The sequence below is a fragment of the Elaeis guineensis genome, chromosome 7 (genome assembly GCF_000442705.2).
Source record: "Elaeis guineensis isolate ETL-2024a chromosome 7, EG11, whole genome shotgun sequence".
Classification (NCBI taxonomy): Eukaryota; Viridiplantae; Streptophyta; class Magnoliopsida; order Arecales; family Arecaceae; genus Elaeis; species Elaeis guineensis.
In genome coordinates, this window is record NC_025999.2 from 83,633,815 (window position 1) to 83,654,641 (window position 20,827).

General features: G+C 50.3%; 1 protein-coding gene across 1 annotated transcript; it reads left to right on the top strand.

Moving 5' to 3' along the window:
• Positions 1-1,449: 1,449 nt before the first annotated feature.
• Positions 1,450-3,824, top strand: LOC109506095 (malonyl-coenzyme A:anthocyanin 3-O-glucoside-6''-O-malonyltransferase). The gene is made up of 2 exons (XM_073260832.1): positions 1,450-2,240; positions 2,913-3,824. The coding sequence occupies exons 1-2, from the start codon at positions 1,578-1,580 to the stop codon at positions 3,585-3,587; spliced, it is 1,338 nt and encodes a 445-aa protein (XP_073116933.1). The 5' UTR covers positions 1,450-1,577; the 3' UTR covers positions 3,588-3,824.
• Positions 3,825-20,827: the final 17,003 nt, after the last annotated feature.

Consider the following 20,827-nt stretch of genomic DNA (forward strand, 5'->3'; position numbering starts at 1 on the left):
TATTTATTTTTACTGTAGCGGTGGTTGTGCAATAAGTATTGTATTATCTGGGACCTGGATAGCTTTCCATTCCGAAAGGCACCACCAACATTTATTAGGGGCCCTTCAATATTAAACTCATGTGTGGAGCCATATTCTACCACCTCTTCCTCCGATTGTAACTGATTGGATTGATTTATCTCCCCTCCTTTTGTGTGTAGCCGTCCACACTTTTGATGTGATCTCTTTTTCTTTTTTTTTTTTTTTTTTTTTACAAGCAGGTGCTCGTACTGACGTAGCATGTGTGCATTTCAAAAGATCCAAAAATAAGGTATTCTACGATGCATATGGACAAATCTAATCCTGACGTCAAACTCAATCACCGATGTGCTCAATCATATAGGAGATGATACAGTTAGCAGTGATGTTCATCTCTCAAAAGATATGCTGAACAGAGACCACAGTGAAGTCACAAAGACAGATCCGAGTATTTTGAAAGAGCAGATGGGCCCTCGACTGTGTCATATCATTTCGAATCCAACTTATTATGATAGTAGAGTCTCCCACAATAATGATTCTCTCCGTCCATAGCTCTTGTCGGGCATAAATAATACTAGTCCAGGCAGTGTGAAGCTCAGCATCTAAGATAGAAGGTTCAAAGAGATGTGATCCCTCTATCGTCAGTAATCTAGCATCAGATCCTCGAATGACAAAATTAGTACCATCTCTATCATCTCTAATGCTGTCATCAAAATTTATCTTGATATATCTGAAAGGAGAGGGTCCTCAAGAAAATGAAAATAACTCTTTGGATCGCTGCAAGAGCAATATGGAGGTCCTAAGAATCGGAGACAATAAGGTATGGTCTAGCAGCATCGAAGCGGCTATATTCAGCGGTCAAACAAAAAATCCACTTTAATATGTGATGAGTAGAAATTATCTCAATATTAAAAATCAAATTATTTTAGAAGGATCAAATGTGACAAGTGATATATATTATTCTATCCCTTCAGTAGATCTCTCAACAGTATTTTGATGGATTGTGTCCACGAAGCAGCCCAGCCAAGGACCACATCTTCTTTCCCTGTTTTTCCTCTTCTAGGCATGCCTGTGCCCACTGCCTTTTCCTCCTCCTGCCAGTGATTCTAAGTACCATCTCTGCCCTTCACAACACCACATAATACATCCTGGATGGGTGACCTTCCTGTTTTGACCACATCCTCTTTTGTTTTTTACCTTGGGCATGCCTGTGCCCACTGTCCTTTCCTCCTCCTGCCAGTGATTCCAGAGTACCACCTACATCCTTCATAACGCCGCATATTAAATCCTAGATGGGTGGCCTTCCTGTTTTTATCAATTATTGAAGGTTGACACCAATAACGTGGCTTGGAGAGTGTCTACTACTTCAATTGATAGTATTAATATCACTGGAGTGGGTTTAAATTTTGCCTGCATGTGGATGGGGTAAACGCCCAACATTTTATTATTTTTCTTCAAAAAAAGCGAGAGCTCACACCAACCCTTCCTCTGAGTCCTCGCTCCATAAATCACCAACAACAGGCCTTGATCCATTCAGCAGTGTTCCCTTCCCTTCCAAGATGCCTCGCGTGCTCATCACTAACGAGTCCCGCGTCCCTCTCCCTGCCGGCCCGTATCCTCCTCCGGGAGACACCGTACCACTCTCCTTCTTTGATACCTTCTGGATCATCCTCTCCCCCGTGCAACGACTCTTCCTCTACCCCGACGCTGCCATCCCCTTCTCCTCCATCGTCGATTCCCTCAGGTCCTCCCTCTCTCGAACCCTTTCCCTCTTCCACCCCTTCGGCGGTAAACTCATCTACCTCCCTGGCTCCGGCGACGCCGTCATCGACTGCTCCGCCGCCACGGCGGACGGCGTCGCCTTCGTCGAGGCGGAGTCGGACCTCGACATCCGCCGCCTCGCCGGCGATGAGGTCCACGATTGCGAGTCCTTCCTCCAGCTCGTGCCGGATCTCCAGACCGCGGAGCTGCCGGCGCCCGTACTGGTCGTCCAGGTGACGGCGTTTGCCGGCGGAGGGGTCGCGGTGGGGCTCGCCGCCCACCACGTGTTGACGGACGGGAAGGGGTTGTGGCTGTTTTTGGAGGCGTGGGCGGCGACATGCAAGGGGGACAGCGCGCCTCCGGTGCCCGTGCCGTCACATGACCGGGCGGTAATCAGACATGCTGGTGGCCCGGAGATCGCCAGGCAGTTCTTGAGGCAGCTGGCGCCGGCTCTACCCAAAGTAAGATTTTTTCTATAATAATATTTTATAGTATCAAAATTATATTGTATTAATTAGTATTGGTATACCAATATTACCATCTTTAATGCTTCATATTAAATTTTTAATATCCATATTATAATATGATGCCACTACACAAAATTCTAGTAAGATATTTAATATGATATATATACTTATCAATGTAGTAAATTCATACATCAGTATAAAATAATATTATTATTTAATATTAATATAGTATATTTTATTTATATTATGTTAGTTAAATAAAATATTAATAATAATCATGTAAAATATACTGTCAACACTATATTATTGTAATATGTATGATATATAATGTTGTTTTTCAATATTAATATAATATAATATTATCGTACATCAAGACTAAAATTTTTAGCTTATTTTGAAACTTTAGATACTATGAATGTTTTGGATATTATGAATATTCATAATATTATGAATGTTATGAAAGTTGCTTACTTCCATTTCTTTCGTCATATTATGAATGTTATAAATATTATGCATGTGGATGTCCTTTTGCATTCTTCAACTCTCAAAACTCTTCGCATCCCATGGCACCCAATGTGTTCCTTTTCTCCTCTCTTTTTCGGACTAACACTTTTCGTCGCTAAAATTCCCTGCCCTATTAATGATATGCTGGAATTTGACTACGAGGTGGCCCTGCTCGGTTCTTCCATCCAAGACCGCCTGCGTCTCACACGAATAACCTTCGCGCTCGACGGCGCCACCATCCAATCCTTAAAGCAGCGAGCCGTCCATCAGAGCATGGAGCTCAGCCACGAACCCATCCCAACCCCTTCAACGTTCACGGTGATCACCGCCCATGCCTGGCTCTGCTTCTCCCAAGCCAAAGCGGTCGCGGCCGACGAGGTCATCCTCCTCGGCTTCATGGCGGACTGCCGCGCTCGCATCGATCCGCCTCTCGACGAGGGCTACACGGGGAACTGCATCCGCACGTGCTTCGCCAAGGCCACGGGGTCGGAGCTCGCGGGGACCGGTGGGCTCGCGAACGCCTGCGCGGCGATCGGGCGGGCCATCAAAGCGGGCGTGGAGGAGCCGCTGAGGGATTGCGAGGGCTGGGTGGACTGCGTCAGGGGTTTGCCGCCGGGGAGGATAATGCACTCTTCCTCGTCGCCGAGGTTCAAAGTCTACGAGATGGACTTCGGCTGGGGGAGGCCGGAGCGGGTGGAGCTGGTGTCGATGAACCATGATGGGGAACTGGTGCTGGCGGCCGGGAAAGAGCAGGGGACGGTGCAGGCGTCGATGGGGCTCGCAGCGCACCAGATGGAGGTCTTTGCAAAAGTATTTGTGGGTGGTTTGGAGGGTTAGAGGGAGGAGAGTAGTGAGTAGGGAAGGTTTCCGTTTCGCCGATGGATATTTTGGAAAGGTTTCGAGGAAAACGACCGATGATGCACCTGATGTCGTGTAATTTCCTTTTTGAATGTGTGTGCTGTGCCGTTGGGTAATTCCGTTAAAGGGTTACCCTTCATGCGCACGGAAAATAAAAATAGTGTGGTAGTTATTAAATTTGGAGGAACTTAGCCTCAAGCCCCTTATTTATCACAAAATAAGCATGCTCATTATTTTGAAGGGATTTATTACGTTTTAGCAGAGAACTATTAGCATACTTCAACCACTTTGTAGGAAAATGATAGTTGAACCCGAAGTAGGACAGAAAAGGACTTTTAAAGCAATGAATTAATATAGGTGTTGGGGGATACCCACTGATCGACTGGCGGCCCGACCGACTCACGGCCCGACCGACCGACTGGCGGCTCGACCGACTGGCGGCCCGACCGACTCACGGCCCGACCGACCGACTGCGCGGCCCGACCGACTAACGACGGACAACTCCGACTGGCCGATAGACCGACCGATCGTCGGTCGGGGCGACCGACTGACGGATGCCATCAGCGGCTAACAACCGGCCATTCAACGGTCCATCGCCGATTGGGGATATGTCGGGCGTATCCACCCCGACCGACTGAATCCAGAGGTCTGATGGCCGACTCACATGAGACTCGCCGACCGATGGAGGAACCCGACGCCACTCTGCTGGCCACCGACCTAGGGTCGGCCGACTCCTCCGATCGTCGTACAGCCGCCAGACCTTGTCAGCTCTGACAACGACAGGCGGCACAGTTACCTAGGGGCATTGTCCCGCCGAGAGCATGGTCAACCATGGTGATTGGACAGCCACACGGCGACGTGACATTTTCACGGCGACTCTGACAGTCCACAGTGAGTTGACAGTTCCTCACTTGTCCGCGCCATTAACAACGGCGCCATACCGTGCTCCACTATATAAACCGGGGAAGGCAACAGTGCAAGGGGGGATCCGCTCCGTCTCTCCCGAAAACGCAGGCTCGCTCCTCTCTCTCTCTCGCTCTCTCTCTCAGAGCTCTCTGTCTACATTTCACTGTTGCCCAGTCACCTCTCTGACTTGACCGTCGGAGGGTCTCCGCCGGAGCCGCCTCCGGTCAGTGCGGACTTCCTTTTGCAGGTGCACGCTTCCCGGCGATCAGACGACGAGGTGATTGGCCGCAACAGATTGGCGCGCCAGATAGAGGACAGCATGACAAAGACAAGAGCTCAACGATCGAGGGTCACTGGGTCGGCCAGGCGCTCTTCCCGCCGGGAAGAGGCCTCTCCGCCACCCCCGGTGGCGGAGCCTAGCTCTCCGCGCCCTGCAGTGACCATGGAGGCCCAGATTGCGGCCATCGTACGGCAGATGACCGTACTGACCGACGCAGTCAAAAGCCTCCAGCAGCAACCGGCGGCCCGACCCATGCCCTCCAGGAGCAGCCGCCGACGACCGCGCCGATCCCTGTCGCCTCCATGCGAGCGCCCCCAACAGCGCTCCCACGGAAAAGAGGAGGGACGACCATGGTGCGACGACCGACGGTCCCAGCGGCCCTCTCCCTCCCCGTTGGAACGGGCAAGGAAGGAGAAGCGGCCGCGCACGCCGTCGGCCTCCCCTTCAGAATCCTCCAGAGACTCCACTCCTGGGGTCTCACAGCATCGACGAGCAGACGACTACGAGCGACGGTTTGAGGAAATCGACCGCCGACTCGCCCAGTTGCAGATGGACGGCCAGAAGTCTTCAAACGACGTCGACTTCCAGACCGCCCAACCTCTCTCTCGACTGGTCCTCGACGAGCCGATTCTCAGTCGGTTCAAAATGCCGCACGTGGAGCCATACGATGGCTCCACCGACCCAGTCGACCACCTCGAGAGCTATAAAGCTCTCATGATGATTCAAGGGGCAACCGACGCTCTTTTTTGCATCGGCTTCCCCGCCACACTCCGCAAGGCTGCCAGGGCCTGGTACTCCGGTCTCCGATCGGGAAGTATCCATTCCTTCGGGCAGCTCGAGCACTCGTTCGTGGCCCATTTCAGCACCAGCCGAAAGCCGCCACGAACGTCGGACAGCCTTTTCTCCCTCAAGCAGGGGGAAAATGAGACGCTCCGACACTTCGTGGCGCGATTCAACGCGGCCACGCTCGAGGTCCGGGACCTCAACGAAGACATGGCTGTCTCGACCATGAAGCGGGGCCTGAGGGCGTCCCGATTTACCTATTCTCTGGACAAGACCCTCCCCCGGACTTATGCCGAGCTACTGGAGCGCGCATACAAGTATATGCGCACGGACGAAGGAGCGTCCGACCGACGCTTGGCCGAGCCCAGAGGCCCGAAAGAGAAGCGGAGGAAAGGTCGGGATCCTGCCGAACCCAGTAGGCCCCCGACCGATAGTCGGGTCTCACCACCCCGACGGATCCAAAAGCCACCCCGGCAGCAGACTCCGAGGCCGGTACGCCCCAGGTACGACTCCTACACTCCTCTCTCCACTCCCCGTGCGCAGATCCTGATGAAAATCGAGGGAGAGGAATACCTGCGACGGCCTCCACCTCTGAAGGCAAAAGGCCTCGACCGTCGGAAGTACTACCGGTTCCACCGAAGCCACGGCCACGACACCGAGCGGTGCATCCAGTTGAAGGATGAGATTGAAAATCTCATCCGTCGGGGGTACCTCGACAAATTTCGAAAGGGTCCGTCGACCCAACCAGTTGCCGATCGACGCCCCCAGCCGACTGAAGAGGCGGCGACCAACCAGCCGACAGCCGGAGTCATCAACATGATCTCCAAGCGACTGGGCCCGAGGACGTCTGCAGGAGGGGAGCCGACGAAAAGGCCGCACCCGGACGATGTAATCACCTTCACAGAAGACGACGTTCAGGACATCCAAACTCCCCACGACGACGCTGTTGTTGTGTCGGCGACAATAGCCAATTATGATGTAAAACGAATTTTTGTTGATAATGGAAGTTCGACAAATATTTTATTTTACTCGACCTTCTCCCGAATGCGACTGTCAACTGACCGACTCAAGAGGGTCTCCATGCCCTTGATCGGCTTTGCCGGAGACACCGTCACGACAGAAGGAGAAATCACCCTGCCCGTGACGGTCGGCACTGAACCACGGCAAAGCACGGTCTCCCTCACTTTCATGGTCGTCCAAGTTCCTTCGGCTTACAACGCCATACTTGGATGACCCGGATTGAACGCCCTCAAGGCGATCGTCTCGACGTGCCATCTCCTTGTTCGGTTCCCGACCAAAAATAGAATCGGGGAGATGCACGGAGATCAACAGCTCGCCCGACGATGCTTCCAAATCTCCGCTCAAAGCGACGAATCGAAGGATCCTCTGACAATCGACAAGCTGGACCAACGGGAGAAGGAAGAACGGGGTTCGCCGGCCGAGCAGCTCGAGGCGATCCCGATAGGAGTAGATCCCGACAGGAAAGTTTGGGTCGGGTCTCAATTGCCCGACACCGAACGATGCCGACTGGCGGAGTTGCTGACGGCCAACGCCGACATATTTGCTTGGTCGGCAGCAGATATGTCGGGCATCCCTCCAGAAACAATAACTCACCGACTCAACATCGACCCGACGATGAAGCCGGTGAGGTAGAAGAAAAGGTCCTTCGCCCCAGAGAGGCAGAGGGCCATCGACGAAGAAGTGGACAAGCTACTCGAAGCGGGCTTCATTCGGAAATCCACGTATCCCGATTGGCTCGCCAATGTTGTCATGGTCAAGAAAGCCAACGGGAAGTGGAGGATCTGCATCGACTATACCGACCTAAACCGAGCCTGCCCGAAGGATAGCTTCCCACTTCCGAAGATCGACCAGCTGGTGGATGCGACGTCCGGATTTCGACTGCTCAGCTTCATGGACGCCTTCGCCGGGTACAACCAGATCCGGATGGCACCTGAAGATGAGGAGCACACCGCGTTCGTGACTCCCAAGGGTCTCTACTGTTATCGGATGATGCCCTTCGGACTGAAGAACGCCGGCGCCACCTACCAGCGACTTGTCAATAAGGTCTTCAAAGACCAGATCGGGCGCAACATGGAAGTGTACGTGGACGACATGCTGGTGAAAAGCATGCAGATCCCGGACCACGTTCAGGATCTTGAGGAGACCTTTCGCACCCTTCGACGACACCGAATGAAGCTGAACCCGACCAAGTGTGCTTTTGGGGTGACCTCAGGGAAGTTCCTCGGATTCCTCGTTTCTCAGAGAGGGATCGAGGCCAACCCTGAGAAGATAAAGGCAATCCTCGACATGCGTCATCCGAACACCAAGAAGGAGGTCCAACAGCTGAACGGAAGAATCGTCGCTCTTAGCCGATTCATTTTCCAATCAGCTGAAAGGTGCCTCCCGTTCTTCAAGATTCTGCGTCAAGCGAACGGTTTCTCTTGGTCGGATGAGTGCGAACAAGCCTTCGAAGATCTGAAAAGGTACTTGGCTTCCCCGCCGCTGCTCGTAAAGCCGCAGGTCGGGGAGACCTTGTATCTCTACTTGGCCACATCTTTCGAGGCGATCAGTTCGGTGCTCGTTCGGGAAAATGAGTGCCGAACTCATCAGCCCATCTACTACACCAGCAAAGTGCTCCACGGTGCCGAAGCCAGATATTCGGAGACGGAAAAGATGATTTTCGCCCTGACCATCTCCGCGCAACGGCTCCGATCATACTTCCAGGCCCACGCTATAGTGGTACTCACCAACCAGCCCCTGAGGGCGATACTGCACCGACCCGACACATCTAGAAGACTCGCAAAGTGGGCGATGAAGCTTAGCGAGTTTGACATCCAGTACCGACCAAGGCCTGCCCTGAAGGCCCAGGTCTTGGCCGACTTCATCGCCGAATGCCCAACGACCGACCAAAGGTCGGGAGCTGAAGATCCGGGACGAGACGCGGTCTCTGAGCCAGACCCGATCTTCACCTGGGTACTCCACATCGACGGAGCCTCGAACGCTCAGGGAAGTGGGGCCGGGCTTCTGCTCACGAATTCGGATGGGGTGGTCACCGAATACGCCCTCCGGTTCGACTTCAAGGCCTCCAACAATCAAGCCGAATACGAGGCACTCCTCGTAGGCTTGAGGATGGCGAAGGAGCTGGGCATCGACAGCCTCCGGGCATTCTCCGACTCTCAGCTGATCGTGGGGCAGGTCAAAGGCGAGTTCGAGGCGCGAGATCTAACCATGATCAAGTACCTTCAGAAAGTGAGGACCTCGTGGCGCGACTCGAGTATTTTGAAATTTCCCACATCCCTAGGTCGGAGAACGCCCGCGCCGACGCACTCTCTAGATTGGCAACGTCGGCCTACGACTCTTTGGGTCGGACATTCGTGGAGAACCTCCAGCAGCCGAGCATCGATCGGGTCGAAGAAGTGCAACAGTTAACGTCCGAACCAAGTTGGATGGACCCGATCGTCCGGTACCTGACCGACGGGATCAGTCCCGAAGATCCCACGGAGGCCAAGCGACTCCGATGGTCGGCCTCGCAATATGTCATCATGGACGGCCGACTCTACAAAAGGTCGTTCTCCATTCCTTTGCTCAGGTGTTTGGGGCCGACCGACGCCGACTACGCTCTCCGAGAGGTTCACGAAGGAATTTGCGGGAGCCACTTGGGGGGCAAGTCCCTAGCCTTCAAGGTCCTGCGACAAGGCTACTACTGGCCAACCATGAAGAAGGATGCGGCAGAGTTGGTTCGGAGGTGCGAGCCATGCCAAAAGTATGTCAATATTCAACACCAACCGGCCAGCCAAATTGCTCCTATTGTCGCTCCGTGGCCCTTCGCCCAGTGGGGAGTCGACATTCTCGGTCCATTCCCACCAGCGTCGGGCCAGAGAAAGTTCATCATGGTCACCATCGACTACTTCACGAAGTGGGTCGAGGCCGAGCCCTTGGCGCAGATTACCGAGCGGAAGATGGAGGACTTTATCCAAAAATCCATCATCTTCAGGTTCGGATTGCCGCACACCATCATCACCGACAACGGACGGCAATTCGACAACCAAGACTTCAGAGACTTCTGCACCAGGTTCCACCTCAGGCACCGATTGACTTCGGTCGGGCACCCTCAGTCCAACGGCGAGGTCGAGGTGACCAACCGAACCTTGCTCCACGGACTCAAGACCCGACTGAATGAAGCCAAAGGTCTCTGGGTCGACGAGCTGGGCTCCGTTCTGTGGGCTTACCGAACGACCCCCCGCATCCCGACCGGGGAGTCGCCGTTCAGTTTGGCCTACGGGACAGAGGCTATGATCCCGCTCGAGATTGGCCTACCATCTTCAAGGGTCGAGCGGTACCAAGAGCCGGACAACTCCGAGGGTCGGAGGGCCGACCTAGACCTCCTTCCCGAACTACGAGACGAGGCTCAAATCCGAATGGCTTCATACCGACAGAGGATCGCCCGGTATTACAACGCCAAGGTCAGACCGAAGCTTTTCAGGCCTGGCGACCTGGTCTTGAGGAAGGCAGAAGTGTCAAACCCTTGGACCAGGGGAAGTTGGCTCCAACTGGGAAGGACCCTACAAGGTTGCAGACACCTTCGGGCTGAGAGCCTATCGGCTGGAGACCCTTGAGGGGAAGCCCATTCTCCGGACTTGAAACGCCGACAACTTGAAGCTGTACTACCAGTGAATTTTGTAATTCAGTAGTCGGAATACAAATTCAGTTGGAAATCTCGGAGTCTTAACTCTTCGACTAACGATCGGCGCTCAGCCCCAACGCATCAACATGGACCTAGCATCCACCTAAAACCGACGACCTCATCATCGGTAACGCATCGGACTCTTGCGAGGACCGACGCATCTACAAGAACGGGAGTTGGCACTCCTTCGACAATCAACGATAAATCAGACCCTTACCAGGACCGATGTATCCATATCAACGGGAGTTGCACTCCTTCGACTTTCGGCAACACATCCGCCCTTGACAAAGGCCGATGCATCTGTTGCGACGGGAGTTCATACTCCTTCTACGGTAGAATTTTCGGGCCGAACCATCGACCGACAGGCCGATCGGGCCCCGACCAAAGAGAGGCTAAAAGCCCACGCGACTGTCGTCGCGACTTCCGACCAGGCTACGGCCGGTCGAGAGATATTCGGCTTACCACCGTCTATCGCACGACGCGACCTTAGTCGCATCCACGACTTGCCGACCGACCTACGGTCGGCCGAACGACATTCGGCTTGCTACCGTATGTCGGAAGACACAGAACCCGACACAAGAGCATGGGGATCCGACTTACTATCGTTCCCCCGACACTGCGCCGGACGACGACCGACTAAACGCATCTATGGAAGCCCGACTACCGAATCTTACCAGTTCGGTCGGCTCCCGACTCAACAGATGCACCCGACTGACGACTTCGACTATCGGAAGCCGACCTAAAGTCGGGACGTACTCTACTTTCAGGGCTGCATAAGTTGTTGAAGTCCTACCGACTTAAGTGAGTTGGTGACTTACCTAAGTTAGCGACTCACGTTCGACATTGCAGACATGTTCGGCATTACAAACAAAAAGAGAAAGAAAGAAATTTCATTCATTGCTGAAAAGAAATTACAAAGTCGGGTCGAAGCCCGATTACATATGTTTTTTTTCGGAAAACAAAAAAAAGTAAAGGTAGTCGGCAGGGCCCGATCATCTGTCCTAGTCGATCTCTTCGACCGACGAAGGATCGGGGATGATCGGCGTCTCGGCCATAAGCGGCGCTGGGTCGGCGGCCGAAGGATGGGCTTCAGTCGGCAAGGGAACTTCGGTCGGCACCTGCTCCGGACGGCTTCCTCCGCCATGACGACGCCCCCCGACGGCTGGTCTGCCATCTCCTCGGTTCCTTCTCCTTCGGCTCCTTCCTCCTCGGCTAACGGCGGGACGACGTGGCTGACGTCCAACTCCGGGTACAAGGCATGGACGGCATCCCGATCGTCCTCGAACCCGACCCGGTATGAGGCGAAGCCCGACTCGAGCATCTCCTCCCGGTATTGGTCGGAGGCCCGGAAGTCTTCCACCATCCGATCGGCCGACTCTTTCGTCGACCTTGCCTCGTCCTCCGTGCGGGCGACCGACTCCCTCGCCGACTCCGCTTCGACCCTCGCCATTTCGACGTCGATCTGAGCGATGGACAGCTCCTCTTCGGCTTCGGCGAGCTTCTCCAGGCTGACCCGAAGTTGCCCGCGTTCTCCTTGGAGTTCGGCGGTGGCACCGTCCCGTTCGCGTCGAAGACGACGCATGGCCCGACCCTTGTGCTTGGCCTCCTTCTTGGCCGACCGAAGTTCGGACCCAAGCCGGGAGACCTCGTCGACTAACTTGGCCTCCCGATCGGCCGATTGCGGAAGTTGATCGGCCAACATTGCCCTCTCAGCTTCGGCCGCCGCCGACTTCTCCTTGAAGGCTGCCCGAACGTTGCCGAACCTTCGATACCCGGCCTCCAGTTCGGACATCGTGAAGATCAGCTGTTGATGGAAAAAACTTCGTCAGAATCGCATAACAAGGAAAATTTCTAAGGGAAAGGAGAAGTGATGCGAAGCTTACCTCAATCATCATCGGGTAGAACCGCGACAGCATCTCGGTCACCTGCCGAGATCGCAGCGACTCTACGTCGGCTGGGAGGAGGATCCCTTGGCACAACCTCCTTGCAAGGTTGTGGTCGGCCAATGCCGACGCACCCTCGGGGTAGTATGCGCTGGGAGGCATTGAGCGGCTCCCCGATCTATCCTCCTCCGCGGGCTCCATCAGGGCTTTCCCCCGATCAGCTGCCCCGACCGACGGGACCGGCAGCGAGGGAACGCTGAAGTTCGATCCGGCGCCCCCCGTTGCGCCAACGGACGCCGCCGGACGATGTTCGGTTTTCCGAACGTCATCCGGCTCCACCCGCACCGGCGAAGCCGCCGATGTTCCCTCGGCCGCCTCCTCAGTCGGCCTCTCCTCTATGTGGACCGTCGGAGCCACGAGAGCTATTACCGGCTCCGACTGGTCGGTCGCCGACGTCTCGACGGTCGGCGGAGCTGGAGCTGGTTTCTTTGGAGGGCGTGAAGGGCCGGCCCCCGATGCTGGCCTCTTCCTCGTCGCGAACTGCCGAATCTCGGCGTCCGTCGGCCGCATCCTTGGTGGTGTCCCTGCAATACCGGCAAAAATGTTAAAGACCAGACCAAGAGCCGAACAAAAAGAAAAGCCGGGGGATCGGGCGATACCTATTCGGGGGACCAGACTCAAGCCGGCATCATAGAGAGCTTGTTCGGTAACAAGCTCCCTCTGCTTCGGGACCGACATGTCTTTCAGTCGGTGGAAGTCCTCCCGGTCGTCCGCCTCCACCCGACTGTTGTCGTTGGCCTCGGTTCGGGGCACACCCCAGCGAGAAGGAAAGCTCCAAGGAGAAGAAGAGGAAACAAAGAAAAATTGGTTCTTCCACCCATGAATGGATGATGGAAGACCGGTGATGAAAGCAAGACCCTTCCGGGGGTTGAAGAGCCACCACCCTCGGGCTTTAGGGTGGGGTCGGAGCACAAAGAATGCCCGGAAGAGTGAAACGCGGGGGTTGGTCGGCAAGAGCTGACACAACAGCGCGAAGGAAATGATTAAACGAACAGAGTTCGGCGCCAGTTGCACCGGACAGAGTCCGTAATAGTCTAGTAGATTCCGGATGAACTCTGGAATCGGAAGCCGAAGACCCGCGCGAAGGTCTTCAACGTATAGTGCCAGATCGCTAGGCGGAGGGTTGTTGACCCGACCGCCGGCCCCTGGAGCGGAGAGCCGAAACTGTTCCGGGATGCGATATTGCTCCCGAAGCCGATCGACATTCGGCCCCGAAAGCGAGGAGGCCTCATCTTTCGGAGCCGATCGAGAGTCGTCGGTCGGGTTCCCCGACCGAGCTCCCTGAGTCGGATTCCTGGTCATTGTGCCGGAACCGAATGAAGGAGAAAGAAAAGGAAGAGAAGAAGAAGAAGAAGAGGAAGGCGGGACCACGAACCAGATGGATCCCTCCGGAAGCAAGAGAGCTCTGCCCGCGACGACTGAGAAATCGCCCGGACAGAGTTTCCCCAGCGAAATGGCAAGTGTGGGTCAGGGGTCCGGGAGGTCCTATATATATAGGGCCGACCGACGGCCGAGATGCTTCCGCGCCGATCGAAGGCCCGCAGATGCGCGATGCGTGGCGCCCGCCGGTTGGCGGAAGATTCGGCACGCCCCGTCCCGGGACGGCCGCACCGCCCACATTAAATGCAGGGGGCGCCGGCCAACTACCCTCGACACGCGGCACGCGGGGCGCGGCTCCGCATTCATGCGCCCGCACCGATTCGCATTCCCGATGCGATGCCTGGCAGCGGCCCACTCTCCCGCGATCGGCGCCGACTGTCCGATCGTCTGACGCCGTATCGTCCGGCGCCCGATCTTCTGACACCGATGTAACGTCTGACGACGACAAGACGTGGCATCTGACACCTGACGCCGACGTGACTTCTGACACCGACTAGGCATCCGGGTCGCTTGGCATTTATGAGGCGTCTGACATCGGATCAGCCGGCGGTACGGTCGGATCTACGCATGCGACAAATCCACTCCCAGCCGTTCGAAATTGCTACCCGAATGAAAGCATCGGCCAGCTCACCACCCGACTTAGGAGTGGAGGGGGGCAACTGTTGGGGGATACCCACCGACCGACTGACGGCCCGACCGACCGACTGGCGGCCCGACCGACTCACGGCCCGACCGACCGACTGGCGGCTCGACCGACTGGCGGCCCGACCGACTCACGGTCCGACCGACCGACTGGCGGCTCGACCGACTGCGCGGCCCGACCGACTAACGACGGACGACTCCGACTGGCTGATAGACCGACCGATCGTCGGTCAGGGCGACCGACTGACGGATGCCATCAGCGGCTAACAACCGGCCATTCAACGGTCCATCGCCGACTGGGGATATGTCGGGCGTATCCACCCCGACCGACTGAACCCAGAGGTCTGATGGCCGACTCACATGAGACTCGCCGACCGACGGAGGAACCCGACGCCACTCTGCTGGCCACCGACCTAGGGTCGGCCGACTCCTCCGATCGCCGTACAGCCGCCAGACCTTGTCAGCTCTGACAGCGACATGCGGCACAGTTACCTAGGGGCATTGTCCCGTCGAGAGCATGGTCAACCCTGGTGATTGGACGGCCACACGGCGACGTGACATTTTCACGGCGACTCTGACAGTCCATAGTGAGTTGACAGTTCCTCACTTGTCCGCGCCATTAACGACGGCGCCATACCGTGCTCCACTATATAAACCGAGGAAGGCAACAGTGCAAGGGGGGATCCGCTCCGTCTCTTCCGAAAACGCAGGCTCGCTCCTCTCTCTCTCTCTCTCGCTCTCTCTCTCAGAGCTCTCTGTCTACATTTCACTGTTGCCCAGTCACCTCTCTGACTTGACCGTCGGAGGGTCCCGCCGGAGCCGCCTCCGGTCAGTGCGGACTTCTTTTTGCAGGTGCACGCTTCCCGACGATCAGACGACGAGGCGATTGGCCGCAACAATAGGCATGATGTCATCAGTCTTGATGCGGTTCTATCCAGCTTGATGTTTTTAGTTTGATTGCAAACTGAGAGTAGAACGGACCAACTTGCCGATTCCTAGCAGGATATTCAAAACATTCAAATTGGCTCTAAATATTAATTTCTTGCTCTCTCTCTATTTTTTTTCCTCTTATATATTTTGATTGTTGTATATGGATGAGCCCGTTTTATGCTGGGATCTATCAACCATGACTGGGATTCTGTCCCAAAGAGAGAACACAATTGATGGATCCCTCGCCAGTGTCCGGAAGTGCATCACTACTGTCGGGCTTCGGATTGGCAAGGGAGGAGACAATGGGGGGTGTGGAAGGAGGGGTAGGCTAACGAACGAAGACGGGCACAAGCCAAGACAGCGGATGTCGGTGGTCGGTTCCGATGAAGTGCAGGTTTTGCTTCTGAGGTTCTGGTGGACTAGAAGCAAAATACAAAATGAGAAAAGTCTAATATTATTGGTCTGCTTTTTGGATTTATGGATGCATTTTAAACTCCGATCACAAACTCGAAGGCTGGTTTTGTGCGAAGGTTATAATCCAACAGTGGATTTGTACGAAGGGAGGTGAATCCTTCTTTTTAGATTTTGGTCCTACTACTTTATTTTTAATAAATAAAATTTATCTTTTCTTTTTCTGAAAAAACTTTATGAATAACATAAATTTGATGTTCTAGAATTTGGATGATTTTAGTAATGACTTATCATAATTCATGGTATGATTGTTTGACTAAGATAGCATGCTTTTACCTCTGACTCTGTTGGTGATACGTGTGTTACTACGTTTGGACGATGTTTGGATGTTAGGCATGCCTTCTTTCTTCGGGAACCAATTGACTTGTCGCTTTGATCTGGATGCTTGTCCCATGTTCTTGCCAAGATCGTATACCAATGGACTAATTGATTTGTCATGTAATAAAAGTGCAACGCTTCCTGTCTCAAAAACCTACTAATAAGGGCACCCGGTAGCATTGCCAGATCTACATTCATCCGAGCGAGAAATTGGAGAGCTGTCGCATTCAATAGCTGGGAATGCAAGCACTCTTTGAAATCTGAATCTTCTTATCATGAAGTGTACCCACTTAATACAATTATCTTGTACCAAACTTCATCGATTAATTGGTACATGTTTATGGTAGTTATAATAACTGAGCTAGCACATTAATAAGATAGATGTCTTGCATAACAACATTGCCTATAGGCTGGTAAAGACACGTCATGTCTAATGGTCATTTGTGCTATCTACTAAACCTTAAAACAATACATTGGCCTTGTATGATTGAGGCAATAAAGATACATTTGTTTCTGCAAACACGCAAGGGATAAATTATACCTCACATCATGGACATTAACATAGCCAAGCATCACACCAATCATCATTTCTTCTTTCTATGAGTCAATCACCAGAACAAGTATATAATAAATGAGATCCATAAAAAAGAGAGACATCATGATTTATATATACGGTCATATGGTGCATACGTATAGTATATAATTTCTCCTCCTGTAGATTAGTTTATCTCATGGATTTTCTCCCAGTAACTTGCAAGGCCATGCCGTACGCCATTGGTGCAGGGCAACCATGCTGTTGTACTTCTTCATGCACCTGCATTTCATCTTCGAACGAACTTTTCACGGCCTTGCCATTTAGTACCAGATCATATGCAACAAAGCTCGTCATATAGAGTGACAAAAATGGAATGAAGTATTTCTACGAGGAAGTTTATACTTGGCAAGGGCAATAATCTTCGATGGGACGGCGATGGTCGACATGTACGTCTAGTGCCGGCAACTGGATGCTTCGAGTGTTCTGTTTTAAAGTATGCCCGAAAGAGATGCCGCCACTTGGAATGTCATGATCACGGGATTTCTGACGTTGGCTCCCTTGACAGGGTTATAGCTCTCTTTCACCGCATGAGGTTGTCCGAGATCAGCCCCAACTCAATCTGTCTCGGAGGCTCCTAATATTATGCCACATTCATCGATAAATTTATTAAAAAAATATAAATTTATTTTATAAAAAATAAATTTGATATATTTATTGTGAGGCCCGACCCAAGCAACGAATCCAAAGCTCAAAATAAAAAAAAATAAAAAAAAAAAGAAAAACAAAAGAGAAGAACTCCCGAAGGGAGTCTTCTTCCTGCGTTCACCGGCTCCTAATCGGAGTCGTAAACAAGTTTCCTCCGGCTCTATTTAAGGAGGAGAACCCTCCTCTCTCCTCTCATCGAGAAATTCCGGGGCAAAACGACGGCAATCGTCGGAAATTCCTCACGGAGATCTGTCGCTGTGCCGTCCAATTTCTCGCCGAAAAAGCTTCGCCGGCGACGGAGGTAAGCTTCCTCCTCTTCCTCTCTTCTCCCCCTTCCTTCCCGTGCCGATGTGCACGCTCGCCGGCGACCGAAGTCGCCGGATTTTGTTGCGGAAAAATCTTCTTTTTTTGCCGTTTTTCTGTCGCCGGTGGTCACCATCGACCACCGGTTTGGCCTCCTCTTACCGCGGATCGCCTCTCCTCCTGCCGACGGCCGTCTCACGCCGACCACGCCGTCGGCCGGCCACCCAACGAGGGGACCTCAAGATCCCCTGTTTCAGCCCAAAAGAAGCCCACGGGAAAGAAGAAAAGAAGAAGAAGAAAGAAGAAGTAGAAGGAAAAGAAAAGAAAAAAGAAAAGAAAAGAAAAAGAAGGAAAAGAAAAGAAAAAGAAAAAGAAAGATGAAAAATAAAATGATAATAATATAATAATAATAAATAGGATTTTCTCTCCTCTCTCTTCCATGAAGAAAAAGAAAAAAAAAGAGAGAGAGAAAGAAAGAAAAGAAGAAAGAGAAAAATAAAATTAATTAATAATGAGATAAATAATAAAATATGAGAAAGAGAGTTTCTCTCTCTTCCCTCTCTCTTTTCAGCCTGAACTAGTATTTTCTCTCTCTAGAATTGGACTTTCTCTCTCTACTTTCTCTCTCTAGAATCTTCTCTCTAGATTATTTCTCTCTCTTAAGATTCCTAAAATTTTGAGAAGAATGATGATGAATTTAAATGATCCTCGTGATGGATTTTTGATCCGTGATCGTCGGACGGTACACCGACATCCACTTTGATCAGATCAAGTATTTTTAGATTTTATTTCTCATGATCTTATTAAATTGTCCACATGATAATCTTAGCATGATTTGATCTGATCGATCGAATTTGTTGAATCATATTGCCTAAAGAATCCAAGATGAGTTTTCTCTCTCTAAAAATTTTCTCTCTCTAGAATTTTCTCTCTCTAAAGTCATTTTTCTCTCTCGATCGATTTCTCTCTCTTGATCAATTTATCAATGAGAAAATTCTTTCAATAGTCCTGATCTGATTCTAACGAAGAATCCTGATCCATGATTGTCAGACAGTGTACTGGCACCCACCTTAATCAGACCATGAATCTTTAGATTTGATTATCCATGATTTCGATCTAGCCATGACTTGATTTGATCATGTTGATTTCACCAATTGAGATATTGGACCAATCGTAATGTGGATTCTGTCATTTGATCAATTCGAATTGTACCTCATGAATTCTCTCTCCTCTAATTTTCTCTCTCCATTTGATTTTATGATATCGATGAAGAAACCTCAGTCCTATAACTTCGAATCCGATTTGATCTGATAGTCAAACTTTGAATCGTTTAGGTCTTAATTAGATTTTGATTAGATGAAATTAGATGATCGGACCCAATCTAAACCGTTGAAATATGGTATTCGTATTCTTTCTAATTATTGAAATTGATTCTGTATAGGATTGTGGATGTTTGATCAAGAGATATCGCGATATGATCTACGAACAGAATTTTTGGAAGAAAATTTATAGAATTATGTGGATTTATTGGAATACGTTTGAGGTAAGTAATGTTTCACTTTTTCTAGATTTATCGACAAATTATAATGTATTTTTCTGACATGATTTGTGAAACGATGCATGAATTGGATGAATGATATTTTATTATGAAAATATCTTATTTGAAATGTTATGATGAAGCATGATTGAACATATTGATTTCATGATGCATTATATTGATTGATTTCGATACTACATGATTATATGTTTTTCTTATCAAAATTAGAATATAAAATATGATTTATGAAGAATTATGATATAAGAAACATTATGAATTGACAACCTGACTATGTAAAGGACCCTGCCAATGGGGGCATATACGTTGGCAATTGATTGTCCTGAGGGTTTATGTCGCCAGCGAGACCAGCGACATGTCGCCAGAGAGACCAGCGATAAACCGCCAGCGAGACCAGCGGTTCCAAAAGACATGGCTGTCAGATGATTCGCAGCCTACCGCAAGCAGATATGCAGTATTATGATCCTGCCACAGGGAAAATGTGGTCATAGCTCATGGTTGACGAAAAGAATTGAAGAACAAAAGAAATTGAAATCTTGAAAGAAACTTGAATTTTTGAAAAAGAAATGAATTTGGCATGAATTATATTGCATAATTGAAATTAATTTCGAATTGATGGACTCTATATGCTTATTTTCTATAAATGATTATTTACTTATATGCCTGATGAAATCTGTTGAGAAGTGATCATTGCTTACTGGGCTGTCTAGCTCATTACCTCCTATTTTACTGTTTTTACAGATGTTGAAGAATTAAGATGATACAAGATATAAATGGAAGAGTGATCAGAAGCAGAATCTTCATACTTTTATTTTAGGTTGAAAGGCTTATTGAATTTGATGCAAAGCCTTTGAATCGTTGTTGAATTTATTGAGATATTAAAGAAAAAGTTTAGGTCGTTATATTTTAGATTTAAATTGTTGACTAATTATTCCGCTGTTGTTTTAGGATAGTATGATAAGATGCCTTGCATACTTATGGGAAGAGTTTTCTATGAGTATGCGGCGGTTGCCATGACCCTCGATTCAAAATCTCGGATCGGGGGCGTGACAATTATAGTGGTATCAAAGCATAAGTGGATGAATTATGAAACATAGAATCAGATATAGAATGGGTGTAAGTGGATAGACACCAGGGACATTATAGTGTAGATCTTTGATGATTGTAGTGGGAGAAATATTTATAAATTTTGATTAAACATTGAGATTATGTATGAAAGGATCACAATAGATTATAACATATAGAATTTGAAATATGATGGATGATCTATTGATCATGATATGATTAGTTAGATCTTGATCGAAAGTAATCCAAAAGGATTGATATAAAATTGTATTGTGCATTATGGTTATTAATTTGATTATTGGTTATTCAAGTGAATCGTAAATTCAAATTTGATGTGAGAATAATATTATGATATTACTTCTAGTTGAGAGATTGACTATTATTGGCAAAATAAAGATTTGATAATAAAATATTATTCCAGAATGGGCTAAGAAAAATCTTTTATGATGCTTGATTGGAATATTTATCGAAATTGAATTTGGTATGTGGATTATATATAAAGTGGTATATTATGATGAATACATATTTGAGGATATTGCAAAGAAACCTATGTTTTATTGATGAAATTGATTTTAAGATTATAGAATATTCATCATACTGGAAGCTTTAATCATCATCCTTAGATCTAAATAATGGATCTTATTATGTCTCTTGGAGACTACATGATGTGTATGAAATTTTAATTTAAAGACTTCGTATCTAAGTTGATCAAGAGATTT